The following is a 19465-nucleotide window of genomic DNA, read 5'->3' on the forward strand; positions in this document are numbered from 1 at the left end:
AAAAAGAGGTAAAATATCCTTGACTGAGGCTAAAGCGCATGCTAAAATTTCCATAAGAAAACACTGCGAGTATTAAGTTCATGTTCGTAAGCGCGACGAAGCCGTCGAGGAAAATCTCAAGGGACTGACGCCTGGAGAAGCTGAAAATGCACTCGCACTCTGAGACACTTTCAATGTTCAGCAAATACCTCTCGCCTACATCGTATCTGCCTGGAGAAGCCGTCCAGAGTAGCCGCAGCCTCTACTGGACAGCTCTCTTCCTTCTGCAAAAGTGGCCTTGACGCGGGTTAGGAGTGGCCTGTACATCTAACGAATTCACGCGCAGTCGCTTGCTGTTCGGCTGCGCTGAGTTCGTGCTGCTGGGCGTCCAAGCAAGCTGTGTGTCTAACCTATAGACACGGCGTGAAGTCACTGGTCGACATGATTTCTCCTCCCTTTTCCCGTTATTTGCAGTCAGCAAGGCCTCTGGGACTACGTCAGGGTAGGCACAGGTTCTTCTCTGTTCAGGCCTGTTTTCTTAGCGTACACAGTACAGCCACCGGTAGAATCAGCTGCCGTGCACCATAACGAGAGCATTGGTTGCTAGAAGAATGACGAAAAGAGTGTGACAGAAATAGAATACTACTGCAAGAGATCCATCACGTTATCTCGGATCTGAGTGCCCGTTGGCATGGGGTCATCGTACTGCTACCTCCATGGAAGCGTGTCCCGGACATGCTGCAGCGTCGCGCAAGGCAAAGCAACATCGCACTTACCGGAGGACGACTCCCTTGACAGCGGGAATGGATTCGAGTAGCTGGATGTCCCCGCCGTCTTCCTCGAATGTGACGGCTAGGTACTCTTGGCTGGGCGCCTGTGGGAACAATTTAGAAGGAAGGCGTCAGTCAATACATTTTTGATGTGCGAGCGAATACTATGCGGTGCTTCTTTAGGTGAAAACACGTGCATTATGCACACTAGCAATGCAGAGACATTGCCGACATGTGGGTGAGTGTTTCAAACTAATAATGTAGCAGGTAGCACGTACTAGACTAGGGGATCTAAATTATAAGTAGAGAAAGGGGCAGCGGACGAGCAGACAGACAGAGAAGGTGGATTGCCAGCAGATTTCGTTCCGTGTTTCTTTCTGTATAAACGGCGTCTATTTTATTGCGAAAGCAATACTACTCTAGGTTTCGAGCCTTCAGCGTAGCGCGGCGCGGTATACCACGTACGTCTCAGCCACGTGACGCTGTGACGTCACACCCCACGTGACACTAGGGTGTGGGCCGGCAGGAGTTGCCAACTTGGGTCTCTCGTTTCACATGGGACGGTTATGACAGAATCAGCCTGCTAGGACCCTGGAATTCAAGTTACCCCTATAGGCCACTAAGGCACGTTCATACGGCTTGTTTAAGAGGAAGAAGCAAAAGAGAAGAAGAAGAACGCTCGGTCACCCGCAGCTGATGGTTTCGCTCAATATTTGGTTCAGCAGCGTTGAACCCTTGTAATTTTTTTAGCCCCTACAACGCCACAAGAAAATTTAATTATAGGTCGATTAACCAAAATAGCCTATATTTGAGTCCAATGTGTTCAGCGGAATCTCAGTGATGAAGCTAATTTCACTCAAGCCAGTAAGTAGCGTAGCCACACGGCTACAAATAACAGCTACATATCTACGCTCATGAGGATACTGATGAGTGGTTATTCCGCTGATTAATTCATTTGGAAATGTGAATGTAGCCGGCACAGAAGGAAACGAACACAATACTCGAAAAGTGATCGCAGCTATGACACAGGTCAAATGACTCAGCCAAGAAGAAAACTGCGATATTCAGAAAAAAGAATGACCATTCAAAGATTCAACTATCCTTGAACCATTCAAGAGTGTTAGCCAGCGTCGCACTGGATGCTGTCGCTTCGATTTTGGTTCGATTCCGCGTTGGTAAGCTTCAGGCACGGCTGCGATCTCTGCCTTTAGCGAGAATGGCTTCCCACACGGCGAATTTTCTCGACCCACGCGGTGTCGGCCGCACTCGCCAAGATGGCGAATTTGATGACATATTTAGGTTAAAGGACAGAGAGGCGCAGACGCAACTTCATGAATGATGACGATATTTGCTGCACAGCGCGAGATGAAACATGCGCAACGCATGCGGTGAAACCAGCAAATGAACGCAGTAGAGCTAACTCTCTAAAAACACTTTCGGCCGAAGGAATCCTCGCCGCTGCCGACGTTCAATATGAGCCATAGAATGAGTCGAGGCTTCCTTCATCTCATGAGCGCGAACCACTGCTGGGATTACGGGACAACGAAAGGGCCAAAAGAGGCAACAGTACACCCTTGACATGGTAAACGGAATGTCAAACAAATTAACAAAGCGATAAATGATCAGTGACATAACGAACCCCTTTTTTTTTTTTTTCTGGCTCTCTCCTTCTCGACACAGGCATGACTTTTTTAAATCACCGAGTGCACAGCACACACTTCGAACGCAGTATAACGGCTGGCCTTCGTATAACACTATCAGTGTCAAAAATTCTTCCCTGTAATGAAAGTTCAGCTATATAAATTTTGCCATTTGTTACTTTTGTTTCGTAAAAATGACAAGTGCTGCAGATACAGCGCTGTTTTCAGGCATCGCGGTCTTATATAAAGCGCATGTGCGCGTGCTTCTCTAAATATTGCAAGACAAATAATATCGTGTTATGTTTAATAAACTTATCTTAGAGATCGCACTTGTTAGGCAGCTCCTCAAACGAAATTTCCACACGTGAGAATCCAGTTTTTACCTATTTCGTCGGCAAGAGCAGTTTTCCTTTGCGCCATTCGAAACTTGCGACGTCTCATAAGTCACTGGCGGCGCCTTCCTTTCTCATCAGCAGCAATTTAGCAACAAATAATCGTTTTCCCACGCAATGTGCGCACGGTGAACTAGCGAAATTGCTCGCTACTTCGTGGACAAGCGGGTAGAAAGCGATAGAAGATGCAAGAAAAAAGTGACAGTGATACCGCCAGAAAAAAGGCGACGACAAAGCTCCGTGACAAGCCAGACTGCTTTTGCCGCGTGTGCCTTCGCGCTAAGCACTTTGTTCGAGCGGCCTGCTTTCCATTACTTCCGCCTTGTTTTCTCTCTCGTTATGCCGCTGTGACGACGCAGCAGTTGAAGCTTCAACATTTCCGATGGCAGAGCGCGCGGCGCCGATGAGACCGGAGCAGTTGTCTACGTCAAACTATGTTGAAGCTTAAGAAAGCCCCTCCCCCCCCGCCCTCTCTCTCTTTCACACACACACACACACACACACACACACACACACACACACACACACACACACACACACACACACACACACACACACACACACACACACACACACACACACACACACACACACACACACACACACACACACACACACACACACACACACACACACACACACACACACACACACACACACACACACACACACACACACACACACACACACACACACACACACACACACACACACACACACACACACACACACACACACACACACACACACACACACACACACACACACACACACACACACACACACACACACACACACACACACACACACACACACACACACACACACACACACACACACACACACACACACACACACACACACACACACACACACACACACACACACACACACACACACACACACACACACACACACACATCCAAAGAAACAACCCCAGAGAAACAACTTTTATAATAATTAAGGCATGTCGGCCTGGCGCGGCCTCCAGGTGGGGGCGACGCTCTGGGCCCACGAGACAAGCGCCAGCTGCATCTTCATGTCCGAGCAGATAAGTTGGTCTCAGCTCTCCTCGGATGGAGCTGGCAGTAAAGTAAAGGCGTTCGGAAGTGTAGAGAATAGGCGACGACGAATCGAACGGTCAGTAAGCGGTTAAGCGAAGCAACTGTCCACAAATGCGTCCTGGGGAAGTGCTTCACCACACTGCATGCACATCCAGTTAGGGCGTGCTTTGGTCAGAAATCGACACCAGAGCGAAACAATAGCCTCGACTGCGTCGACAGAAATAGTCGCGCCGACTTGGACCTGATGGTTGCCTCAATGCGCGCGTAACGTTTGACTCAACGTTATATAAGCAAATATGACTGCGAACAGAGAAAAGGAAAACGAAGAAGAAAATACAGAAAACACGTCCTCGCTCTTCCTTCTCTACGGCGGACGTAAAACAAGAAAAGACGCGCTTTTGTAAGGAGCTCCTTCTTGTCGCGTAATGAGCAAAATAAAAAAAAAAATTGTGTGTGTGTTCTCGTGTTTGTGTTCCGGACACGACGGAGCCGCTTTCAAGTCAGCCTGCAGGGAAGATTTTTTCTTGCTGCATCGTTGTGTTTTTATGTCCACAGTTGCCCAGTTTATGTGAGTTCTGTGTTCTGAAATGACGTGCCGTGTTCTCATGCAGGCCCAATATGCGAGCGAAGGCGGTGAGCTAGGTTTTAGGCAACGTAAAATACGGCTCCGCAAAATAAAATGCCAGGTTGTGCCCTAGGCGAGCATGCCAGTTTTGATTCGTTCCCGAAGTGGACCATCAATAGAAGCATTAGAGACGATTGCAGCCCTAAAAGCTATTTTCAAACGACACAGATCTTTGGTACCAAAGGGTTCATGTATACCAGTGATGTTTTACGACAGAGAGCTGTTCATTTTTGTTTCTTTATCAGAAGAAAAAAAGAAGAGAAAAAGCGTACGTTGTGGAAGCCCGAGTGCTCAGAGACAGCAAAAGATTATGGAGTACCAACCCGAGGACCAATGTTGATTTGACCATTTTTGCGGCAGGCCTGGAATTGGTGTTCTTTCATTTCATGCCAGTCTTGCAACATGCATGAATGCAGCCACGTATTGAAAATACAAATCAAAACGGTCTCATTGTTTACGACCAGCAGCGGGCATATGGTGGCGTTTATATACAAAGCAAAACCAAATAATGCCCTTTCTCGACATTTCAACTCGTTTGCGGAAATGCGCTTGAGGTATTCAAAAACAGACCTGGACGTGATTCGAGCGCAATGTATACGGGGGTTCTGGCAGCAGCTATATAGGCCGAACTTCGATAAAAAAAATTAAAAATAAAATGCGCATATAATTTGCTTCTTCCTGAGGTATCTGAAATATCCAACGGTAAACGACTGCGCTCGAAACGGCGGTGGGCTTGCAGCGGCGACCCTGACACGCCGCGTGCATATACACGTCTGCATTAAACGTACACGTCTCACAGCGTTCCCGCTTGGCATGAAAATGAAACAGTGCTTAGTGTTGCGACACAAGGCAGAACATTTTCGCTAAATTTATTTTTTGTCGTAATTAGGATTTAAATTATTTGACTAAATGGTCTATCGACTTATCGAGTCATTGCTCGAGTGATCCTACAGTTATTTTGGTGGAATGGTTGATGGACGCAGGATTGATTCGCTTCCAACTTAACGTAGCCCTTCCACACATTCTCGCTGCTCGGCGTATATGCATGCACCATGCGATGCCAACCCGACCTACGATGCATGCACTATATCTGCTGCAAGCTGCGGCCGCTGTGCGCGCGTTCCACGATAGGAGCCAGATCGCACGTCAAACGCCGCTGGCACACGCACGCATCAGCCATTGATCGACGTGCGCACCGACAGCGAGGATCAATAGAGGGGTACCGCCCACCATAATCGACTGTGCATCCCATGTGCCCCCCTTTGGAGCTACAGCCCGGCAGGCTCCAGTGGAGGAGGCGCTGACCTTGACGGTTAACTGAGCGCCAACGTTTGAACGAATGTCCTAGCCCTACAGTAGAAAGACACGTCGGCAGGTAATTATTAGTGCGCAGACCGATGTCTGTGAAGCAAGTTCCTTGGGTTGCATTTCATGGTTCCTTTTCCGTTCCTGCGCTGCGTTTCTGCATGTTAGGTTTTGATACTATGAACTTTTTTCTTTAGATTGTTTTTGAGCTTTTATTTAATTTTGCTGTATCTGCGTTTCATTGCTGTCTAATTTTTATGTTTAATTCTAGTCAGCATAAGTTTACAAAGGGTTACATCTCCTTACTGTGTGCTCCGAGACGGGGCCTGTATAGCATTTTGAATGAATGAATGAATGAATGAATGAATGAATGAATGAATGAATGAATGAATGAATGAATGTTATTGCGTAAACACGCGGAGAGATTGTTCTGTAAGGATTCATTTCTCGAGTCATTCTTATAACCCCTTCGTTGATAATCTGCAAGCTGCGTCTTTCGCCGGCTATGGGGCTGACCAATAGCGTGGAGGTAGGAGAATACGACCTTAGGCTTTTGGTGCACACAAGTGAATGAGAAGTATGCCGGTGCGTCACTCAAGTGTTCATTGCCTCTGTATAAGCAGAAAAACACGTCGACAGATAATTATGCGTGCGCGAGAAGTAAGAGGCATTCAGCACGGGCGGGTATAAAATGGCATTAGTTGCATGGTAGAGCTGCGTACTATGTCACTCAAGGGATGTGCACTTCAAGAAATCTGTTCTGCATAATGTCCTGAAGCATGGTCTAAACTTCAAACGAGAACAAAGACAATGATACGTCGGGGACGCCTCAGGCATCGACACTATGACTGCGTGGAGCGAGAGGCACGATAATACTTACAGCGATACGGAAAAAAATAAAGATACTGAAAAACATTATCAGAGATCTTTGTCTAAAGTATTTAAGGGAAACCCTCTGAGTGGCGTATATTTTCAATAGAGAGAAACTAGAGAAGGAAAGGGACTAGTCTTTCTTCAACTGCGAAGCTGATGAGAAAGTTTATAGCCTTCTTTGTAGCCGTGTAGTTGGCGATAGTGTGGGTGTTTATGAGCAGTTACTCCTCAAGTGAAAATCTACTCCGCCTGAAGCGTTTATTACATTGCACTAACACTGCTCCCTATTATCCACCAGCTAGCGCGATTGGTAGAGCGACTGCTCCGTATAGGCCATGGTCCTGGGTTCAAACCACGGATCAGGGCGATTTTTCCTTCAACTACGAGGCTTCTGAGGAAGCTTTAAAGATATTCTTTGTAGCCGCATGCCCGCGCTCAGGTGTACTCTAAGGAGTAATCACTACCTGAACGAATCACAGTCCTGGTAATACATATTTTCATAGCAATTACACGAGGAAAATGAAGAAAGCTGTACGTTAGGTTGGTTGGGTTTTTGGTTTGAACGTTCCAAACGAGTAAGGTTATGAGGGACGCCGTAGTGAAGCGCTGCGGAAATTTTGACAACCTGGAGTTCATTACACGAGTGCCTTGAGCTTCGCTTCCATCGAAAAGTGGTCGAATCTTAAAATTAAGGTATCCCGTGAAAGCAAATTATTCAAGCGTATGCGCTATAGCAAAAAATTAATTCCTCGAGCAGGACATAGATATCGTCAACTCGCACAATTCAGAAAATAAAGAAAAATATGCAGTCAACAGAACAGCGCGTTTTTTGGTGTTGGCAAACGTTTCTGATTGTAAATGTAAACTGGTTTATAGGAAAGAAAAGGAAGACTGTCAGTCACATTTCTCGGTGGACAGCTGAACGGCGCCGTAATATAAAGGAGGGAGGTGGGAGTGAAAGAGTGAACAAGTTCACGTGAACGAGGTGTCGTATAGTGTAGGGCTGCGGAATAATTTCCATCACCTGGACATCTATGACGTGCATTGACATCGCACAGCACACGAACGTCTCTCAGTTTCACCTCCATCGAAACGCGGCCGCCGCGGTCAGCTTTGAACACCGGTATTCCGGATTAGTAGCCGAACCTCTTAACTACTCAGCCACAGTGGCGGGGAAATGTTTGTGATTGTTTGTGCAACTTGAGTTGCCACTCCCCAATTTCAGCCCGGATGTGATAAAATTAACGGTGATGACATCGCAGCTTCACTTGTGAACGTTGCGCGATAAAAGTATTAATTCAGCCCAATTATACAAGTATGGGCAGCTTCAACATAGAAGAGAACACAGAATAAGAATTTATCTGATCGATGAATAACAAGTATGAATAACAAGGATACAGTTTTTCCAGTTTGTTAAACGACTTTCGCTGGGCGTATAATCACAGTAAGACATCTTCAAATTTAATGCAAAAATAGTAACAGGATCCTACAGTTTTGTGCGTCACATGGCTGTTTTTCTATTGACACTGACTGTACACGCCGGTCATTCATAACCAATGTGCCGTTTCGGGAAGCTAAAGCACGCACGCACGCACGCACGCACGCACGCGCACACACACACACACACACACACACACACACACACACACACACACACACACACACACACACACACACACACACACACACACACACACACACACACACACACACACACACACACACACACACACACACACACACACACACACGCACACACACGAATTACTTTTGATGACATTTGCGCTAATCCAGGCAGCAAGGGTGACGATTACTTACAGAAAACATGTAAGGTTATGGTCATAAAGGCCCACTGTCCACCCTCCGGTTGAAAATATTTTCTTCCCCGGTGACTGTGAGACTTCGCCCCTAGAACGCAAGACCGCAAAATGTTTTTGAAAAGAGTAACTAATAACGCAGTTACAGCCACCGCAATCACCCGATTCTGTCATGCCTCTCTCCTTCCGTTCCCTCGCAAAGGTTTTTCAGTCTCCTGCCCGAGGTCGTCTAGCCTCCGCAATACAAATTCCCCTTCCTCCTCCGCGTTTGGCGGGAGGTGGGGCGTGGCTCTCCGCGAGCGCGAAAAAAAAAAAAAAAAAACGGTCGAGGGAGCGCGCGCCGCTGGATTCAGTCTGGCCGTGGCGAGGGAAAAGCGCGCTGCGAGCGGTAGACACCCATCCTTCTCCCGTCAGTCAGCGAGACGGACCAATGCACATCGTTCGCGGTACGTACGTCATTGCTGTGGCCCGTCGGGCCAGCGCAGGAAACAGGGACGCTGGCATCCCGGAGGAGAGCATGAGAGAACTTTGAATTGTATTTTCGATGCTTTGCGGCGCGCGTGTCACTGTAGCATTTTGCACAGACTATCTCCGGTACCTGATCGAAACACTGGGCTTCTTTGCTTAAAAGGGCCTTCCCTGGACAGTGGCCCTTTAAGTCAAGTGGATGCAGCTAGTCAAGTAGATGGGGTCAAGTGGATGCAGCTAGCACAGAACCGGGCTAATTGAGGAAATATGGGAGAGGCCTTCGCCCTGCAGTGGGTATAGTCAGGCTGATGACGATGATGAAGGTTATGGTATTATATACGCCAGCCGGTTGTAAGGTGCTCGTTTTGACTGAAGCGAAAAAGTCAGCAAATCTGAGTAAAGAGTCGGAATGAAAAATACGAGGAATGGTTGGTTTATTGTGTTAACGTCCCAAAGCGACTCACAAAACAACATAAATTTATCATTCCTCGTATTTTTCATTCCAACTCTTTACTTAGATTCGCTGACGTTTTCATTTCAGTCAAAACGAGCATTTGACAACCGACTGGCGCATATAATACCATAACCTTCAATATCGTCATCAGCCTGACTATACCCACTGCAGGGCGAAGGCCTCTCCCATATTTCTTCAATTAACCCGTTTCTGTGCTAGCTTCATCCACTTGACCCCATCCACTTGACTGCATGCACTTGACTTAAAACAATGACCCTGTGTGTGTGTGTGTGTGTGTGTGTGTGTGTGTGTGTGTGTGTGTGTGTGTGTGTGTGTGTGTGTGTGTGTGTGTGTGTGTGTGTGTGTGTGTGTGTGTGTGTGTGTGTGTGTGTGTGTGTGTGTGTGTGTGTGTGTGTGTGTGTGTGTGTGTGTGTGTGTGTGTGTGTGTGTGTGTGTGTGTGTGTGTGTGTGTGTGTGTGTGTGTGTGTGTGTGTGTGTGTGTGTGTGTGTGTGTGTGTGTGTGTGTGTGTGTGTGTGTGTGTGTGTGTGTGTGTGTGTGTGTGTGTGTGTGTGTGTGTGTGTGTGTGTGTGTGTGTGTGTGTGTGTGTGTGTGTGTGTGTGTGTGTGTGTGTGTGTGTGTGTGTGTGTGTGTGTGTGTGTGTGTGTGTGTGTGTGTGTGTGTGTGCGTGCGTGCGTGCGTGCGTGCGTGCGTGCTTTAGCTTCCCGAAGCGACACATTGGTTATGAATGACCGGCGTGTACAGTCATTCATAGCCAATGTGTCGTTTCGGGAAGCTAAAGCTTTACCGTCCCAAAGCGACTCATAGGGAGGTGGTGAAGGGTGGCTGTTCCTGGCCCTACGGGGCTGGGAGGTAGGTCAACGCCGCTTGTGGCGGGAGCTCGCCAGCCACCGAATTTTTATCTGTTGTAGGCCGCCATTGCACCCGCCTCTACTTAGGTGGCGGATGACGGCTGTTGGGGCGCGCGTCTTTCTCTCCCTCTTCTTTTTCTTTCTTCTCTGCTTTCTCTTTCCTGTCCGCCCGAGGCAGCGGAGGTGGCTCAGCTAGAGAGCCAGTAGCAGGCACGTGCATTTTCTTTTCCTTCTTCCCACAGCCGCAACAACAACAATAGCGACTCATAGTATGAGAGACGCCGTATTGGAGGGCTCCGGAAATTCTGACCACTGCGGAAATTCTGACCACTGCGGACATCGCACAGCACACAGGCGCCTTGCTTTCCACCTCCATCGAAGAACGGCCGCCGCGGCCGGGATTCGATCCGGTATCCTTGGGCACAGTAGTCGAGCGCCTAACCACTGCACCACCGTGGCGGGGCAAAATACAAAGACTATAGCTAAGAAATGGTTCGGACACTACATAGATATTTAGCACCTCGTAAAAAGTTGCGATCTAAAATAAAAGAACGAAACTATAAGGAATGTCGGAGGTGCTTTAAAAACCCCATTTGCCCTCAGCAGCCAACGAACGGATACTATATCATAGACGGAGGCACAGCTGAAAAAGGAATAAAAGCACTGTGCGACGTACCATAAAATTGGGACAAAGAAAAAATCGTATCGAAACGTTCTTGTGTTGAAATTCCGATTTCGCCACTCAGTTGTTTATTTATTAAGACAATTATTTATTCTGTTCTAGAACTCGTAGCGGAAACTTTTTCTTCAGGTTGAATGCGAACTGAAATTGCAAACTAAATGCAAATTTTACTGTGTCGTTATTTTTAACACTCACGTTTTAAAAGATTAAACGGGGGTGTAGGGTAGAAAGATTTGTGCACAGGTTGGCGTTCGTTCGAGAAATGCTAAGAGCTCCAGGGTCGGAATTCAGGGAAATCAGCGGCGCTCCACGGTGTTCCGATTCGATTCCACTTTCTAGTGGTCTGGAAACTAAGTGAGCGCGCACGGTCGCGCGGAGAAAAGCGTGTTTCCCGATATCGGTATTCAATCCGAGACAGCGTTTCGGCGCCGAACGAGAAATTTCCACGCAGGAGCTGAGCGCGGTGCATGCCTCAGTCCGGAGTGGCAGTGCACCTATACATAGAAGAGTGAGTAATGATTGGCTTATAGAGACACTAGAGCGCCACGCATATACAAGGGAAGCTACAGGATGGGCAGACGTATTCTGACGAGTATTAGAGCGGCAAAACTCGTACACTCTAAGCAAGAATTACTCCGTGAGAAAATAGTGTAGCATGTCGTTCAGCGCACTTCCCTATAAAGGTAGGCTACCCTACACAAGCCTTGAGGCAAGGCAAATTTTGACTACAAAATATACGGAATTTTACACTGCTGTCAACAGAAGCATATTTCCACTTTAACCCATGTTCACTTCATGCAAAGTCAAGAATTCATCACAAAACTAAAGAACAATGGACAAAGAAAGACGCATAGCACGATTGACGAGCACTCGTCAATAATCTTTTGTGTCTTTTTTTGTTCGTTGTTATTTAGTTTTGCGATAAATTCTTCACTTAATGGATCACCGACTAGCCCGGCAGCATGCTTTCTTCAACTTAACTTCATGTAATTAGCGAACTTTTAGCCGCGGCACAAGTCTTGATGTTAGCAACTAAAGGAGATTTAAACATCTGTTACAATCTACGAACTTATAGAAGTTCGCATTTTTTTAGGTAAAAATCTGCTTCCACTGTCAATCACTGTGTACCGTGTGTGTTTACTGTGTACCGATAGGGTAAGGCGGCACCGCTGCCATACGGCCACAAAATAACCTATTCTAGAGCAAGTCCTTGCTTTGTGCCTGGGCATCGCAAAGGACGGATCAACGGATGAACACCAAGACCCCTTCGGCTTCCTGGCGGGGTTCGACCAAGAATTCCCTGTGCTTAGCGACGACAAGCATCCGCTGCATTGCGTGAAAGGCGTCGTATTGATGTCACCACTGGGTCAAGCCACACCATCATCGACAGCAACAACAAACTTTTCCTGTTACGCCCCCAAATATACCTGCTTCATTGGGCAAGGCGGCACCGCTACCATGCGGCCACGAAATAACCAATTCTACGTACTGCAGGTCCTTGCTTTGTGCCTGGGCCTCGCAAAAGGACGGATCAACGGATGAACACCAAGACCCCTTCGGCTTCCTGGCGGGGTTCGACCAAGAATTCCCTGTGCTTAACGATGACAAGCATCCGCTGCATTGCGTGAAAGGCGTCGTATTGATGTCACCACTGGGTCAAGCCACACCATCATCGACAGCAACAACAAACTTTTCCTGTTACGCCCCCAAAGATACCTGCTTCATTGGGCAAGGCGGCACCACTACCATGCGGCCACGAAATAACCAATTCTACGTACTGCAGGTCCTTGCTTAGTGCCTGGGCCTCGCAAAGGACGGATCAACGGATGGACACCAAGACCCCTTCGGCTTCCTGGCGGGGTTCGACCAAGAATTCCCTGTGCTTAACGACGACAAGCTTCCGCTGCATTGCGTGAACGGCGTCGTATTGATGTCACCACTGGGTCAAGCCACACCATCATCGACAGCAACAACAAACTTTTCCTGTTACGCCCCCAAAGATACCTGCTTCATTGGGCAAGGCGGCACCGCTACCATGCGGCCACGGAATAACCAATTCTACGTACTGGAGGTCGGTAAAAACCTTCCTATGCTCAATTCAAGACAAACTTTCGCTGTTTAGTGGTGCTGCCTCGCCCAGGGGCTTTTTTTTCAAAATGTCGCTGAGTGCTTTCATTCCCTGTGCACGCTTGTACTGCTGCTTAGCGGTGATGTAGAATTAAATCCTGGTCCGGACACTGCTAACATACAGATACTTCTAGATGGGCTAAAAGCAACACTAGACCAATTTGAGCTGTTAGTAAAAGGCTAGATGATTACACAGCTAAATCCAATTTATTTATTTATTTATTTGTTTTTGCCCTCAGGGCCGTACAGGCATTTCAAAAGGGAGGCAAAAAGAAATACAGGAAAAAAGAAACGCTGCAAAAATCGGGTACATAAATAATACATCCTATATATACAATATTAGCTATGAAATCGGAAATAAATTGTATTAGTAGACACAAAAGTAGTAGTACTTATACAATGCAGGTTAAAGCTTTGCGAAAGTTATTTGTATCAGTAATAGATATATTTTCCTTAGAAAGATCGTTCCATTCTTTGGAAGTACGGGGAACAAATGAGCGTAAGAAAGAATCTGTTTTGCATAAAGGGATGGCTACTTTGCAGGGATGATGAATGCGATGCGATATGTAATAGGGTGTCTGAAAAAAATTGCTGTGTAAGGCGGAATGATAATATAACTTGTGGAATAGGGTTAGCCGGCAAACTTTTCGTCGTGAAGCCAACGATGGAAGACGCAAAACAGTTTTCATTTCTTTGACACTTGCTCCTCGGTTATAGTTAGAAAGAATGAAACGAGCAGAGTTATTCTGAACGCGTTCAAGTGCAGTAATTAAGTAATCATGGCTAGGATCCCAGACTGCTGCTGGGTATTCTAATTTTGGAAGTATTAAAGTTTTATAAAGGACTGATTTCAAAGTAGACAGGGCGCGGGAAAAATTACGTCTCAGATAACCTAGCGTTTTGTTAGCGTTGTTGATGATGTAATCTATATGAAGCCGCCAAGTTAGGTCGGATGAAATGTGAATGCCTAGGTATTTATAAGAATGGGCGCTATCAAGTTCAATGTCATTCAGAGAGTATAGAGGGGACGAAGTCGCAGTACGGGTGACACGCATCACCTTGCGTTTGTTAGAGTTTAGTTCCATCAGCCATTGATTACACCAATTGTTTATAGCCGTGAGGTCGCGCTGTAGAATGTTAATATGATTATCGTCTTTTATTTCACGAAAAATAACGCAGTCATCAGCGAATAAATGTATGTCAGATGACACATAGGATGGAAGATCGTTTATATAAATTAGGAACCCTGTGGAACACCTGATAGTACATTAGCAAAGGATTAGTTGTAGCCGTTAGCGCAGACATATTGTGAGCGATTGGTGAGAAAGCATTCGATCCATTTGAACAAATTGGCGTCAATATTTAGCGGAAGTAATTTTTGAAGAAGCAACTGATGACAAACCTTATCAAATGCTTTCGAGAAGTCTAAAAAGATGCAAAGATGCAAAGAGACTGAACTCATTTGAAATTCAGCTTAAACGCATTTCCAGATATTCTGCACAATTTTAATGTTCTGAAAATGCGGTTGAAAAGATAACGACAGGACTCAATGAAATGCGAACTGTTATTGATAGTATCGAGAACAGAAGCAGTCGGAATAACTTAGTTACCAACTGGTTGAAAGAAGCAGAAAGCGAAACACTGGCTTTGTTTCGCGCATACGTGACGAAGGAATTGTTTGAGAAAAAAATGGGAGTAGAAATTGCTGGTATTGAAGCAATCCATTGCATTGGAAAAAAAAGGAGTTCTCATAATTACATGCCGGTGTTATTGAGTTTTTGTAGATTGAGTGAAAAGACAGAGCTTCTTAGGAACGCATCTAAACTAAAAAAAAAAAAAAAAAAGCTAAAATTTCAATCAGTGACGATTACTCGCGTGAAGTTCGTAGTAAGCGCAAACATCTGCTGCGGTATGCAGATGCGCAAAAAGATCACGGGGCTCGCTCAGTTCAACTTATTTACGACAAGCTAATTATTGATGGGAAGCCGTTCACTTGGGACGCGGAGCTAGAGCAAGTAGTATCTGCCAGAACCTCCTGACATACTCAAAAAACATTCACTGCGCGCAACCTTGTTCTTCTATTTGTGAAGTGTCGTAGTGCCGTGAATAAGGTTGACGAGTTGGCTGGCCTGATAAGCTGCGTTGACGCTGATATTATCATAGGGACAGAATCATGGCTAGATGGTACCATTGCGGACAGCGAAGCATTTCATCATTCAACGTGTATCGCAAAGATCGATCTAGACACGGGGGGGGTGTTTTTATACTTATCAGAAAAATACATGCTAATTATTTATAAGAATTCAACAGAGTCCGTGTGGTGCCGTTTATTGCAAGAAGACTCAAGCTTTGTTGTAGGTGCCTTTTATCCCCCCCGTCCTCTGCTTCGGATGTAATGCGTCAGTTACGCAAAATAGCCAGCACTTTTTCCACCGACTGCAGTTCTTGGAGATTTTAACTTGCCAGATGGGAGGACTGTTCTTGTGTTCTGAGAAAAAATAACGCCCATTACTGAAAGCGATGTCTGACACACTTGGTTTTTCCAACATGTTGCGCAGACAAGTCGTGGAACTAATATTCTTGATCTGCTATTTTGCAACACTCGTGATTTTGTATCTGATGTTTGCTGTACCGCTAACCTTGTCACTACTACTCCTAAACTTAAAACCGATGTTCCTAGGAAAATTTTCTTTTTCGATAAAGGGCAATACACACAAATTTTTGAGGCTCTTGAAAGCAGCTTCTTGTTCGAATCCATGGCTGAGCATTTAGATCTCAATGACCTGTGGTCGATATTTAAGAATAAAGCTCATTGCCTAACTCACTTTCATGTACCAAGCACATCGTGTAGCAAAGAGAGGAGAAAGGAGAAACCTTGGATAACTGGCCCACTAATTCGATTGATCCGAAGGAGATGGCGAGCCTATTCACTATATACAAAAGGCAAATCAGTTAATGCTTTTAATAAGCTTCAAGAACTAACGCTGTTGTGTAAGACAAAGCTTCGTGAGTGCCGCAAACTTTTCTTTGAAAACTTAGTTCCAACTTCAAAAGCAAAAATAAAAAGAAATTCTGGGCGTTCATGAAACGCTGCGGTAAAGATAAGGTGGGTGTGCCTAATTTGGAGCACGGGGGTTCGTTAGTGTGCAATGATTCTGACAAAGCGACACTTGTCAATGAATTTTTTCAAATTACTAGTGATCAAGAAGTGACGATGCCGCAAGTCGAGCTTTCTATTAATGGTATCTCATAAATACTTGAAAATTTAGATGTGTCAAAGACTACGGGTCCTGGTGGTATTTCACCCAGGATAATAAAGCACTGTTCTATTATCGTGTCAAAGTACCTTCATGTGATCTTCACTAAGTCACTCTTGGATGACAAACTTCTAGATGACTGGAAGATTGCCAACGTAGTACCTGCATTCAAAACTGGAGCCAAATCAAACGTGTCAAACTACCGACCGATTTCACTGACTTCGGTTTGCTGTAAAATTCTTGCACATATCCTGTATTAAGCAATAATGAAACATCTTAGCTCACTCGGGTTTTTCAACAATAGTCAACATGGGCTCAGGAAAGGATTTTCTTGCACAACTCAGCTCATTGAATTCTATCATGATATATCATGGGCAATTGACAATAAAGGTCAGATCGACTGCATATTCCTGGACTTTCAAAAAGCTTTCGATACTGTGTGTCACTCAGTACTGCTATAAAAACTTGGTCGACTAAATATTAACCTTTCTGTGTAAAATTGGATAGAAGACTACTTAAAGTGCAGGAAACAGCGGGTATTAGTAAATGGTAAGTGCTCTAGTCTTGTGGCGGTCACGTCGGGAGTGCCCAGGACCACTGTTGTTTCTTATTTTTATAAATGATGTTAATGACGGGATTAAGTCTCGAGTGCGGTTGTTCGCGAATGATTGTGCCTTATACACCATAATTTCAAGTGAAACGGATTCCACATAGCTCAGGGATGACCTCAGACGCATTGAGAGTTGGTGCAGCATCGACAGAATGTCCCTAAATGTTAAAAAATGCGTTCACGTTTGCTTCACCAGAAAACAAAAACTAAATTATTCCATCAATATTCCCTCTATGGACAATTAATTCAATCAAAAGCGACGTATCTAGGTGTTATTTTGTCCGGCGATGGTTTGGCAGGAAATGCAGGCAGATCCCTCAGTTTTCTCCAGCGAAATTTAAGACATGCGCATAGGGAGGCTAGAGAGGCGGCGTACCAAACTTACGTCAGGCCTACCTTGGCCTCTACGACCGCTTCCTTAGTACAAGTAAAATGAAAAAGGAATTGGGCGGGGTTTCATTCAGTGAGCGTCGCAGAGCTCTACGTTTAAAGCTCTTTTATACAATCTATGATAGTCAAACAGGAGTTTCATCCAAAGCATATTTGCACCCTCCGCATTCTGTATCTTCACGAATTGATCATAGTCACAAAGTGCGACCGTATAGTTCAAGGACAAAAATTTTCAAGTATTCTTTTTTTGTACGAACCATCACGGAATGGAATGCACTGCCAAGTGCATTCCATTCCGATTTGTATCCCTCGCAATAATTCCTTATTGGAGCTGCAAGTTTTTACTGAACAAAGAATAAAGAATTTTATTGAAAATCCATCTCAGGGCATGCACAACACACACTACCATTAGCAGGGAGTGCACTAGTGGACGTATTACCCTCTTTTTACTTCTTCCTGGGGTTGTTCGAGTCTATAGAGTCTATAAAGGTCCTTGAATTTTGTTTGACAATGTCAACTCTTATCCATCCTGCTTTCTTCTAAATCCGGACCAGCCTGCACAAGAATACAAGCCTATTTTGTATCCTTATATAAGCTAACGTGAGTAACATTATGGTCTATCGAGACTACACTGGACGCCACAGAGAATGTTTGATATTAAAGGCAGACATTCAAGCGTAGTTATCACCAGGAGTACCGAAATTCCGGGTTCGTATAACATATTGCCAAGTGCTAGCGCCGCGCGACAGCCGTGTTTGGTGCTGACGACGACGAAGCGGTTGTTGGCACGAACGGCGCGCTGGTGCTGGACTCTGTGTTCGGAACTACAAGCCGACCTTATTCTCGGGTCCTCGGCTACCTTCACGGCTCCCTGTGACTTCAGTCGTGACAATATATAATAATCCACAGGGATGGATTCTTGCTGAAAAACAATACTTTCAACAAGATCCCCCGCATCCGGTGCGTGCTCCGTACGGGACCTCCCCAAAACACATGCGGTGGATTGAAAGATTTCGAATATCCCGAGAACAAGCGCACCGCCAAGCTTCCTTTCTCAACGACCCTGAACGCAGGGGTGCCGGTGATACGCACGACGTCGAGAATAACGAGTCGGATCGGGCTGACACGGAGGCGCCGCGTATTGAGAAGTGTGCTGCGAACTCGCCGGGCGAGGCGTCCAGGTTTGATTGTACAGAAAACAACTCTCCGGCGAGACAGAGCGCCACACACACACACTAAGAAACGAGCTAGGTTGCTCCACAGTTACGTACGGATACCACTTTGTTTAGTTTTCTCTGGCTTCTTTTTTTTTTTATCGTCTATCTCAATCTTTTTTTCTTCGTCTTTCTAAGTTCTTTACTCTTTCAGCGCGTGGAAAAAAGATTCGTGGATCCATTCTTTGGAGTCGACGGCAACGCTCGATTTATGGCGAGGGCGTCAATAAATTCTCGGCAGCGCGCGCCGTGCGACGGGGTGTCTGATCGATGACGGAAAAGATTGCGGGGTCTCTCGGGTCATATAGCTTCAACCCTAGGGGCCCTGAAAAAAGTCGCAAAGGGGCGGAAGAATGCCTGAAACTGGGGCAGGTGCGCAGAAAAGGCGAGTATTGGAAGGTAAGGGGGATACGATGAAAAGTAGCGTAGGGAGAAGTCGAAAGACCAGCACACAAGTGGCTAACCAGCTGCAGAAAACGAGACGCCCTTTAGAGCACACCACCATCGAAGGACAAGCAAATATAAATAAATGGCAGAAAACCAAAGCAGAGATGAACCAGCATGGAGGAGCTGAATGCGCCGTTTTCGACAAAATGCTCATCTTGACGGGCTAGTGATGTGTTGATAGCCTTTCTGCCGGTCCAACCTATGGGTGGCCAGGGCAGTGAATTCTTGTCGTCGAATATGTGAAATGCCTCCGCAAAACTCTAGGTCAACTGTTCAGGGCTGAGGGCATGCTCCTTGTGGCTTTCAAAGCGCGGATGCCCTTATATAGGGATTACAGCTGCAAATCTCAGAACTGCGTTGAGTCGGTAAAGGAGAGGTAATAGGTAAATTCTCGCGTTTAGACGTTTCATGATTATGCACATTATTATTGAGGTAATAATATATATTTTTGTTTCTTTGGTTTCCATTCACATCCGGTTTG

At 45.8% G+C, this 19465-nt stretch overlaps 1 protein-coding gene across 5 annotated transcripts in view; it reads right to left on the bottom strand.

Moving 5' to 3' along the window:
- The window catches only part of LOC146197713 (pleckstrin homology domain-containing family G member 5-like), a 767578-nt gene that overhangs the window by 168892 nt on the left and 579221 nt on the right, over nt 1-19465 (bottom strand). For all 5 annotated transcript variants that reach the window (XM_084599624.1, XM_084599625.1, XM_084599626.1 and 2 more), the window contains one exon: nt 756-853. In XM_084599624.1, coding sequence (XP_084455750.1) covers nt 756-853 — 98 coding nt within the window. The remainder of the gene's footprint in view (nt 1-755; nt 854-19465) is intronic.

Source organism: Amblyomma maculatum, chromosome 3 (assembly GCF_055883805.1).
Source record: "Amblyomma maculatum isolate TAMU_Amacu chromosome 3, ASM5588380v1, whole genome shotgun sequence".
NCBI lineage: Eukaryota > Metazoa > Arthropoda > Arachnida > Ixodida > Ixodidae > Amblyomma > Amblyomma maculatum.